The sequence below is a fragment of the Chiloscyllium plagiosum genome, unplaced genomic scaffold, assembly GCF_037043375.1.
Source record: "Chiloscyllium plagiosum isolate Xiang-an unplaced genomic scaffold, Cpla_swu_hap1 HiC_scaffold_43, whole genome shotgun sequence".
Lineage (NCBI taxonomy): Eukaryota > Metazoa > Chordata > Chondrichthyes > Orectolobiformes > Hemiscylliidae > Chiloscyllium > Chiloscyllium plagiosum.
Window position 1 is genome coordinate 14,406,574 of NW_028270181.1, and position 11,896 is coordinate 14,418,469.

At 46.2% G+C, this 11,896-nt stretch overlaps 2 protein-coding genes across 2 annotated transcripts in view; both read right to left on the bottom strand.

The window, feature by feature from the left end:
• chata (choline O-acetyltransferase a) overlaps positions 1-3,632 on the bottom strand; it is a 40,583-nt gene extending 36,951 nt beyond the window's left edge. Inside the window, exons 1-3 of the mRNA XM_043679031.2 lie at positions 3,421-3,632; positions 2,741-2,867; positions 1,959-2,150 (exon numbers count right to left, since the gene is read on the bottom strand). Coding sequence (XP_043534966.2) covers positions 1,959-2,150; positions 2,741-2,803 — 255 coding nt within the window. The 5' untranslated portion in view covers positions 2,804-2,867; positions 3,421-3,632. The remainder of the gene's footprint in view (positions 1-1,958; positions 2,151-2,740; positions 2,868-3,420) is intronic.
• A 3,373-nt stretch (positions 3,633-7,005) lies between these two features.
• Positions 7,006-9,168, bottom strand: slc18a3a (solute carrier family 18 member 3a). The gene has a single exon (XM_043678599.2). It carries the CDS (start codon positions 9,152-9,154, stop codon positions 7,556-7,558), a length of 1,599 nt encoding a protein of 532 aa, XP_043534534.2. The 5' UTR covers positions 9,155-9,168; the 3' UTR covers positions 7,006-7,555.
• Between the last annotated feature and the right edge of the window lie 2,728 nt (positions 9,169-11,896).

The window sequence follows — 11,896 nt, forward strand, 5'->3', positions numbered from 1 at the left end:
CATGTACCTATCCAGTTGCCGCTTAAAGGTCACCAATGATTCTGACTCTGCCACTCCCACAGGCAGCGCATTCCATGCCCCCACCACTCTCTGGGTAGAGAACCCACCCCTGACATCCCCCCTATACCTTCCACCCTTCACCTTAAATTTATGTCCCCTTGTAACACTCTGTTGTACCCGGGGAAAAAGTCTCTGACTGTCTACTCTATCTAACCCCCTGATCATCTTATAAACCTCTATCAAGTCACCCCTCATCCTTCGCTGTTCCAATGAGAAAAGGCCTAGCACTCTCAACCTATCCTCGTACGACCTATTCTCCATTCCAGGCAACATCCTGGTAAATCTCCTCTGCACCCTCTCCAAAGCCTCCACATCTTTCCTAAAATGAGGCGACCAGAACTGCACACAGTACTCCAAACTGTTCAAACCGTTCGTGTCAAAGATCTATCAGATTGTTCGGAAAACTGACGCAAAGCTAATTGCAGGAGTCTGTGGTTTAATTAGCAAGAAACCGCATGTGAAAATCTTGGTGAGCATGCGGAAATGATGTGTTTTTCGGAAGGAATCGAAGCTATTGCCTCTGAAATTGACGCATACGAAAATGCCTCTCGAAACTCGTAAACATACATAATCTGTAAAACGAGGCCGGAAGATTTGTATAAAGAATTTGTTGTGGACTGGGTTGGAGAGTTTTAGTTGTAAAGAGAGATTGGACAGGCTGGGTTGTTCCATTAGAGCAGAGAGACTCAGCACAATGTCCAGTTCAGGTCTCCCTGTTAGAGGGAGGATCTGATTAAGCTGCACAGAGTTCAGAAGACATTTACCAGGATGTTGCCGAGGATGGAGGGGTGGAGTTACAAGGAGAGGCTGGATAGGCTTTTTTCACAGAAGGTTAGGAGCTTAAGAGGTGAATTTATAGGTTTATAAATTGAAGGGTATAGGTTAGGTGAATGTCAAGTGTCTTTTCCCTAGGGTGGTGAATTTCAAGACCGGGGGCATATTTTTAAAGTGAGAGGTGAAAGATTTTGAAAAGGCATGAGGGGCAGTTTTTTTTTTAACACAGAGAGTGGTCTGTGTGAAATGAACTTGCAAAGAAAGTGGTGAATACAGATACGATTACAATGTTTATAAAGACATTTAGATAAGTGCATGATTAAGAAAGGTTTGGAGGGACATGGGTCAAGTGCAGGCAGGTGGGACTGGTTTAGATTGGGATTCTGGTCGGCATGGGGTGGTTGGACTGAAGGACCGTGCTGTATGACTCTATGACTCATTGATTAAAGTTATGAGGGTCATAGACCGAGTAGATGGGAAGAATGTTTCCCCATCATTCGGCCTATGGAGTCCACACCGACCCTCCGAAGAGCCCCCCCCCCCCCCCCCCCACCTCCCTTTATCCTGCATTTCCCATGGCCAATCCACCTAATCTGCACATGGTTGGACTGTGGGAAGAAACCGGAGCACCTGCAGGAAACGCAGGCAGACACACGGGGAGAATGTGCAAACTCCACACAGACAGGCTGCCCCAGGCTGGAAACGAACCTGGCGCTGTGAGGCAGCAGTGCTAACCACTGATGGAGGGATGGGGGTGGGATAAGGGGCAGGAGGTTTAGAGGGGATATGAGGAAGACGTTTTTCACCCAGAGAGTGGTGGAAATCTAGAATTCACCATCTATCATTTAGATAACATTTAATGTGTATTTAGACGTGCACTTTCCATTCCAACGTATCCAAGGCAATGGGCCAAGTGTTGGAAAATCTGATTAGAATTGTACGGTCGGTATTTTTAATGAGCACGGACGCGATGGACTAAATGGCTCTTTCTCTTGGGCTATCGGACTTACGACTCTATGAACATTTCATAGCAGTTCAAAGGACGTGTGTACTTTGGCGAAATTCATTCCAAGGTAATAAGCTAGGACAACGTTATCTTTTGAAGGTACCGTGGCTTCATTTACCCAGTTAGCTTCTCTTTCCCGTCGCTTTATCAATTGTTGCTGCAAAAACTCGCCAATCTCGCCACGGGCACCGAACTTCTGCACAATGCCCTCAGTGGTTCTGTACTGCTCCTCGGTGACCAGGTGTCTCATAGACTTCAGGTACATGTTCAAGGTCTCTTGCAGAGGCGGCACTGGCAACTTGGGCAAGACCTGCAACACAGACAGGTTCAGGAGCAATGAGATGACATGCAACCCTCGTTTTAGCTCCTCAACTAAATGTAAAAAAAAAATCAAATGAAACGGGAAGGCGAGAAAATGTCAGCAGTTTGATGCTTCGTTTACGCTTCGTACTGACTTGGTCTCGGGCAGCAACTTGCCTTTGTAAACAGTACCGGCGTGTCTTTTGCCTTATGGCTTTATTATTTCTGCAAACGTTCAGCATGTTTGAGATGGGCCACCTCCTGCATGTCATTTGCCTGGTTTCTTTTCTAGCTCCCAGAGGGAAAGGACAGTTCAATCAGTTCTACACTCTGCTTTCTCCATCTTGCATTATTATTGTTCATGATAGCACTAAACCTAATTCTCTCCATCGAAAATAAAACGACTGGATTTATCTATTTCACGTCCCGAGGATGCTGTAAAAGCTACATGTTGTTATTTGGGTTTGATTGTGAACTGTTCCTGGTTTAACTTTAATATAGGACTCAGTCTGTTACCAAGCACAGCATAGAACAGGCACATATGAAAGGACATGGCAACAGAACACTTGTACATCTAAGTGTGTAGAAAAGTTGAAGTACATAGCTGTTCCGGCGAGTTTTGGGTCGGACCGCATCCTGGCTGGAGTTTTTGAGGATGGGCATGGTTCCAGTTTGATCTCAGACTACCGAAAGGAGGGAGACACCGAGCTCGGGGATCAGCCAACTCCTGGTGTGAAAAAACACAGTTAGGTGTACGTTTAACTCCGTATCAATGTATGAGGGATAAAGATCCACACACACACACATACACACACACACGAAGACCCAGTACATGTTTTCCTCCATCTCTCTCTGCTTGCCTTTCTGTATTTTATTTACTCACACACGAAAACTAATCAGAATACTGGGTCACTTATTAATGGTTCTAGAAAATCAAATTGAAAAAGAAAAGGGTAATAAAATGCATGGAAGAGATAACGCGCAAGGCGACACTTCCTCTTAAAAAAATCATTAAAGCAATCCCAGCAACCTTAAACCCGCCTAATATTCCAAATAGCCTTTCCGATTCTGTGTAAATAAATTACGAAAATGTATTTGTTTTCCTACTTGAGATAAGGCCATTGAAAAAGCACCCACAGGAGAATTCAGATCCGACAACTTCTGAAATCCCCACCTGCCCGGGAATCTAATCCAACCTGTTCTGGCAGAAAGCGAGCACTCAGAACATTCCTAAGAATCAATCCGTGCCCACCGTTCACAAGCTGGGGTTTGCTACTTACCGAACTGCCCTCCGTTTCATGGAAAACGAAGGCAATGCTGACTCCACTCAAACGCCTCTCGCCAAGCGCATGGCGGCAAACTAGGTCTGAGCTGCATCGAAAACTTTCTCAGTCTGCTGGCATTTTCTACCCATTCTGACTTCTTCGCGCTCAGAGCGATGGAGCCCGAACGGAGAGAGACACACAGAGAGAGAGAGAAGCGAGCAGACCTCCGCTTGACTTTTTCTTGATGGATCAGAACCCTCCCCTTTTCCCGATTCGCCGAGCCTCAAAAGCGACAGATTCATACGTAGCACCAGAATCAGTCACTGGACATTGGTGGGGCCATACTTCAGGGTAGGGGGACGGTGAGGGTGTAATACCTCGGAGTCGTCTCCCTAAGTGTCGATGCCTTGTAACATTTGAGCTATAAGGATGTGTGTATTTACATATCATACCATTTCAGCAATGAACATTCAGATGGTAATCTTGATAGAATCTAACGCTAGTAACAGATTTTTAATAGGTGCAGTGTCATTGAAGCGTCCTCCGAATTCAGAGAAGAATAACATTAGAGTATAGCTCACATCCTTCTCGAATACCTTGGGAATTATTTAAGCAGGGAGTGTAATTTGTACTCGACCGACATGTGAGTTTTCGTCACTTTAATCTTATTTTTGACGATCAGAAACATGCAAACATTCTTAAAGTGAGCTAGAGTGCTATAGGCCAAAATAATGTGAAGATTTTAATGGGTATACCGAGCAAAATTTGTGGAGCAACCTACTTGTTGCCTTCCATCGACTATTTTGAAAAAAGTGGCCGGAATATTTCCTCGTGAAAGTTTGGTACAGGATGGATATGGGAAGCGTATAAACACATGTTCTCACCTGAACACATTTACATATACAAACACGCATACACACCTGCACACATTTACATATACAAACACGCGTACACACCTGCACACATTTACATATACAAACACGCGTACACACCTGAACACATTTACACATACAAACACGCATACACACCTGCACACATTTACATATACAAACACACGTACACACCTGCACACATTTACATATACAAACACGCGTACACACCTGCACACATTTACATATACAAACACACTACACACCTGCACACATTTACATATACAAACACGCGTACACACCTGAACACATGTACATATACAAACACGCATACACACTTGCACACATTTACATATACAAACACGCGTACACGCCTGTACACATTTACATATACAAACACACATACAATTTGTATATATACATATATACAAACCAACATACAAACCTGTGCATATTTACATACGCAAACAAACATTCTCACCTGTGCACATTTACATTTCCAAGCATTTGGTCTATCCAATGTACATTTACACATGCAAACACACAAATACCTATGTATGCATTTGCAAATAATCTTACCAGCACAATTTACATATACCCACATTCTCTATTGCACACTTTTGCATATACAAATAGATATTCTTCCATGTACACATATTAATATTTACAAACACATATTGTCAGTTCTACCCAGATTTCACTCTTGGTATTAAATTCCAGAGTCAAATTTGACGATTTGCATGTTTGTGTGAAAGATAGGTCGCAAAACCTGGTCGAAAGCGGGGATGATTTCTGTCTGTGGCTGGGAGGATGCGGAATGAGTATTGCAATGTGTGTAATGAATAATTTCGCGATGAAGGATTATTAATGTGCTGTTGTAGGTCTTAATCGAGGGTTCTGTTAGATTTCACCCTGAGATGGCATAACCGAGGGCACAGTTAGCGCCTAACTCCACCAATCATTGTACGATGTATAAACTATTGACTTACATTATTGAAATATTCAAACACAAATAGAAACCTTCTTTCAAATTAAAGTCAGTCATTAGTTACCTCTTTCCCCATTAATCATGTTCTTCAACAAAAAAGCACCACGTTTATTGCAATTTATTAGATGAATTTGAATTAAAACTGCTCATCGATTTTTCAAATATATATTAAAAATGTTATTTACTCCCAAACTTGTGAAAGATGACCTCCAGATTATCGGACTGTATTTCTTGGCAAGTTCTACTGATGAATTTATCATGTGCGTCAGTTGTCTATGAGTTTTTTTTTCTATGCCGTCTGTGTATCTGTTTAATTTTTCGGTGAATTGTGATACTCAATGTCAGCCGAGACAGTAACTAAGCTTTCTGTGCAGCGTGCGCCGACTCGAGACAAAGCTGACAATGGTTTCGGATCGTTTTTCAAGAGTTAGTTTGCTATTTAGTCATTTTAATGTCTGGACACACGTGGAAGTCGAGGCTTCCGATATCCTACTCATACGGGGATTTTCTCTATTTTTATTCAAGTTGCAACAGGTTGCACCTCATGCATCTCACTCGGAGTTGGCCCCGTTTTGATTTAGATATTTCAGAAACTCGTTGTTTTATCTTCCTGGCATCGAATATATTCACAGATGCGGCAGCCCGTGCAGACTGTAATGTTGAAGGGAGCAAATTCCTTTGATGCTGGAATCTGTACTGAAAACAACAAATGCTGGAGATCACAGCAGGTCTGACAACATCCATGGATGTGACCTCCAGCATTTGTAGTTTTCAATGTTACTTTACCTTAAATCTACACTATAAACTTCAACTTGTAAGAGTGTCTACCCACTGATTAAGCGGCCTTTTGATTTTTTATAACTATGATTGCTAATATGTGAACTAAAGAGAATTCTCGGATACGCTCTGATACCCTCCTTTTCACTGAATTACAGAATGGTGCGATGTTTCGGGCCATTGGGCCCATCGGGTGCGTGTCAGCTGTTCGAAGGACCTTTCCGGTTAACATCTCCGCTCGGTTCTTTATCCGCATTCATGTCCACCCACCCACCCAACCACACACACAATCCATTTTTTTTTTACAACTTCCATTGAATCAATTTCTACCATTCTGTCAGAGTGCATCCTAAATCATAAACGCTGAATGCTCTTTTTAGAAAAGGATTTTCATCCCACTCATCTGCCTCTGTTTCATCTGTAACCACCGCCTTCAAATGGTATGTTCTGGTTTTATAATTCTGACGATTGGTTTATTTAGTACCGAAAACAATTTTCACGTTGAGTGCCGTGGAGTAAGCGTGCTCCACCTTATTAAAACGTGAAGCTAAGACAACCTGTCTTTTGGAACCAAATAATGGTCTACAGTCTTCAAGTGATTCATCGTGGAGAACATTATAGTATTCACTTGAATTTGTTCGGACGGGAGCTCCAAGCAGATCTCGAATTTATTCGAGTAAGACACAGAGGACGTTTTAATTATTCTGTGTTGGAGATGAAGCCAACACTTTAACCACATTATTCCAATGTGTGCATTCACTAAATTGCCAGCAATTACATTTCAAGTGCCGTTAAGGTTTCCTGACATCGGAATATGGAGCGCTCGAAAAGTGAAAATACAGCTATTTTTTAAGGAAGTACACAGTGGGACGTGCCAAACCTGACACTTTTCACTAAGTGCAGTGCGTGTATCCAGCCGTGATATGATTGGAACACCGATTTATTCAAACTCATTCACCGTGTCTTGATCCAGGCTTTAATCTGACATTGTATTTATAATATAGCAGCACACAATGGTCGGAATAGTCCCATACAGAGATTAATTCTCCGAGAAAAATACACAATCACCTCTGCTTCGATTCAAAGGGTTGGGGAGAACAATTCAAGGAACATACAATATATACAATTATTCACTTCCCGTCAGATCCCTGAATGTATCCATGAATTTTGTTTAAATACATACAACGATTTACTCCTCACAAAAAAATTACAAACTAAAACTGGCACACAGCGATACAATAGAGCAATGGGGCACTGGGACATCAGTTAAGTAGAATGGTGATAAATGGATATTGGGTTCTGACAGAATGCAGATTATAATCTTTTCAACTTTATCCCATTCTCCATCCGCTTAAAACAAGTGGAATAAGCGATTACATAAACTATACAAAATTAATTCACGAGCAATGGGTAATGCTTATATTAGACACCGAGTACATCACAGACGGGCAATGGGATGTTACATCTCGTTAATGTTATTGTCCTTGGGAGATGTGACTGTGGAAGAGTGCCGGAGTTAGCTGTAATCACTGCCCGATGAATCATCTTCAGACTGAACCTGGTTCCCCCTGGAGCTCTCGAACCCGGTGACATCTCGGCCCCCGGCCGTGGAGTAGTTCCCGGCCGAGCTGCCGTACTTTTTCTTCCCGGTGCTGCGTTCTTCCATTTTGATGGTGTCGTAGAGCCCTTTGGGTCCCTCCTCCAGGAGGACATTCGTCTCGGAGAGCGAGGGTTTCATTTGGCACACGTTTCTGAGCAGCAACAGGGCGGGGGCGTACAAGACGTTGACACAGCCCATGCCCAGGTTGAGCTGCACAAAGCCCAGCGTGTGAACGATCTGGCCGGCCACAATAGGTCCCAGGGCATAAGCAACCGAATAGGAGATGTCAGCGATGGCATAGACACTGCCATACACCGACACATGGCGAACATCTACCAAGAAAGCAAGGGTCGGCAACAGGGCAGTGTCCACTAGCGCGATCCCAAAACACAGGGAACACAGTGGGATAATGAGTTCTTCAAAGTTCCTGCAAGCTGGAACTGTACAGGAGCTAGCACCGATTATAACCATGCCGATGGCTCCGTAGAACCATTGGTAGTTGGGATACTTGGCAGCCAGTCTGACAGTCACGTATACCCCCAGGATGTGCGGGAAAAACGCGGGCAGCCACGTTAGCCCCACTTGCCACTCACTCGCGTTCATTGTCTGCTTCATCCAGTTGGAGATGGTGGGTTCCAGGAAGGCCAGGGGGATGTTGCAGGTGGTCAGAGCGCCGGCCACCACCGCGATGTATGGGTCGATCATGAGCTTGTAGATGGGGCTGCCCTGCGGCATGTTCTCGCGGGTTCTGCCGCCCAGGGGGGACACCACGGTCAGCAGCAAGATCCCGTCCAGCAGAGAGACGAACGACAGCACCAGGAAGGGCACCCGCTTGCCCGCGAAGTCGTACAGGATCCCCCCGAAAGGGGGCGCCGCCAAGCTGCCGAAGGAGATGAACGCCAGGGCGATGCCCAGGGCGGTGCTCCTCTCGGACTCCTCCGTGTACCTGTCCGCGATCATCGCGATGCCCGAGGTGTCTGCAAAGGCTGAGCCCAAGCCCTGCATGCTCCTGGCCACGAATAACATGGCGTAACTTTCGCCGAAGGCAAAGGTGAGGGTGGATAGGAAGATGATGATCAGCCCTATGAACAGAGGGATGTCACAGCCCACACGGTCAATGAAAGTGCCAGTCAAGGGGTTGGCGAGGAGCTGCAGGATGGCTTTGGAAGCAAAGAACACCCCGATTTGTATGTCTTCGTTTGCATTGGGGTTGGTGTACCGCACAACTCTCTGGCTGGAGTTCAGAGATGAGCCATTGGTTCCATTGGAAGCTGAACTGACATAGACCAGCTTGTAAGTTCGCAGAGTTTCCAGGTAGTTCGGTATGATCGGGACAATGACCATGTACAGCATGTTGTCCAACAGCAGGGCAATGCACACGATCACCAGCATGACCCTTCGCTGCCTCCGGGGTTCTTGCATCGCTCTGCTTATCTGCTTCGTTCTCTCGCCGATCATTTCGGAGAATTTCACCACGGCCGCTTTGGCCAGTCCGATGGTCATCTCTGCAGCCATGACTACCCCCTAAAACCGAGCGGCGTAGCACGGGCTCTCTCCCTCCGCTCACCCCCCCCCGCCCCCCCACGCCCCCAACCACCGTCCCCAGCCCCTAACCCAACCCCTCCTTCGACAACACCGAGCTGTCTCGCAGGCGAACACCGTGTCTGTTACCTCGACATAGCGTAGTGTCCGGCTGCAGCGCAGTGCAGCGGGCTGTTGGGGAGCATGCTCCCGGCTCGGTCTTTTTTTTTGGGGGGGGGGGGGATCTCACAAAGGGGAGCAAGTGGGTGGGGGTGGCTCAGGTAGAGATAACCGTCTGAACTCCTGCCTGCTTACCCCCCCTCCCCTTCGGCCAGTCCAGCTAAAACAAAACAAAATGCAGGGACCCCACAGTGAGAGAGTCTAGTGACTAGCGGCTGGATGAGGGGGTAGCGAACCTGAAGAGGTCATCCCTGCTCCCACCTGTAACGTCCAGGGCTCGGGAACTATTCCTCACTCCCACCGAGTGAATGGCATCCTCTCCAGCTCCTCCTCGGGTTTTCTAAAGCTCATGACGTGCCCCTCGCTCTCCCCCTCCCCCCCCCCTCCCCCCTTGTCTGCTTCCATCTGAACACGCCCCTTTATGTTAATGCTTCAATTTCCCCAGTTACAGTACCCGGACTGCTTTCCCCGGCCCGCACTCTCCTGGCGACAGCGGGAGGCGGAGGGAGGGGAGTGGGGGTGGATCTCCGACAGCGCACTCAGTCAATCCAAACCCATCCCTAGGATTTCTCTGACAAACTTATCGGTGCTTCGTCAGGACTGGGAACAAACTTCCACGACTCTAAGATAAACAGAAACGATTTCAGAACTAGAATGGGGTGGGGGCGGTGGGGAAGATGAAATGTTTGTGAGTAGAATATTGAAGATTTGGAGAGCGCCTGATTTTTGGAGACGTTTTTCCATACTCTTCATTTCCCCCGTTTTGTACATTTCTTTTTGGGTGGGAGACCCTTCCCCCCCCCCTCCCTCCCGTTAGTGGGACTCAAATGGGCTCTCCTGTCTCAGAGGTAGGGACACAACCATTGCCCTTCGTTTTCGCTTGCAAATATTTTCTACTCAACCTGTTGAGAGATGGGTCAACAAGTGTGGTGCTGGAAAAGCACAGCAGGTCAGGAAGCATCCGAGGAACGGGAGAGTCGACGATTTCGGGCATAAGCCCTTCATCAGGAATGAGAGATGGCATTGCTCAGCCCTGGAGCTGGTGGGATTTGAACCCGGTTTTTTTCCGGTTCAGAAGCAGATTCATTTTGAAACCCTCCAGTGTGGCCATTCGAGTCGACACCGACTCTCTTTTGAAGAGCATCCGACCCAGAGCCACTCTCTTCTCCTAGCCCTGTAACCCTGCATTTCCCATGACTAATCCACCTAGCCTGCACATCCCTGAACACTATAGGGGTAATTTAGCATGGCCAATCCACCTAACCTGCATATCTTTGAACTCAGAGATAGGGACACTCCCACCGTGCTACAAATGCGCTGTTTTAATGGATCTTGAACTAAAGTTATTGACCAATGCGGTTGAGACGCTTTATTGCCAATCGCCCCCAATTTAATCAAACCCAACAGTTCATTGCTCAGTTCAAGCAAGCCACATTTCTTGCCCCCTCGTACGGCACAAGATTTCAAGATCTCTAACCTGGACGTAAACTGACATGGTGGAGGGAGACATGACAGTCCAGGAGCAGGTAACATCGCTGAGCGGTTACAACTGTTTTGAGATTCTGAGGAAGGGTCACTGGACCCAAATCGTTAACTCTGATTTCTCTCCACAGATATTGCCAGACCTGCTGAGCTTTTTCAGCAAATTCTGTTTTTGGGTTTGAGATCAAGGTTGGGTTGGTTTAAGGGGCAGTGACTGGCAAGCACATACTCAACGCTGCACTGAAACTCTTCCCTGAGATTGTTTCCTGATTTTAAGAAAAAGCTTAGTTAAGCCACCAGTTTTGTTCAGCTTGTGTAGACTGTGTAATCGGACTGGGGCTGGAGCATATTCTGAACAATGGGCAGACAGCACAGTGATCTCACATCAATGTGATCAAACTGCTGTTTGTCATCGCGGACTAACCTTCAGGAGTATTTTTACATCAACTGACTCAGACATGTTACCACACACCTCTGGATTCGAGCCCAGGCCCTTCAGCTCAGTGGTAGGGACACCACCAGTGCGTCACAAGATACCCCCGCCCCCAGAACTGCGGTAAAGTTGTTTTATTCATGTCAGTGGTAGTCACCAGAGATGAACTATTCTCAACTGTTCTGTGAATTAAATAGGAAAATCAGTTTGGTTTTAGTTTGACTTGCTCACACATGTTGCAAACCTGTGCAACAGGTAAGATTTGAACTCAGGCCTCGTGGCTCAGAGGTAGGGGCACTACCACTGCACCACAAGAGCACCCGTCTTCCCTCCTGCACGCCCCTCCCCATTCCAAATGTGATGATCATTCTAGTCCACATCAGTCCCACTCACTGTCGGTTCCTGACTGCAGTAGGGAGAGCTGTTTCCTGAAGCCCTGTTATTCTAGTTCGCCGCAGAGATTGGTAACAGTGGAGCTGGTTTGGTTTTGAAGGCTAAGTTTGACTCTACATCCGGGATTGTAGCTGGAACCCTAAATGCAGTATATCATTTGAAATCCCGAGGTCAGAGAATTTTACTACCCTCAAGGTTTGATTTAGAATTATAAGGGAAATGGGGATTATTATTTATTCCATAGGCAG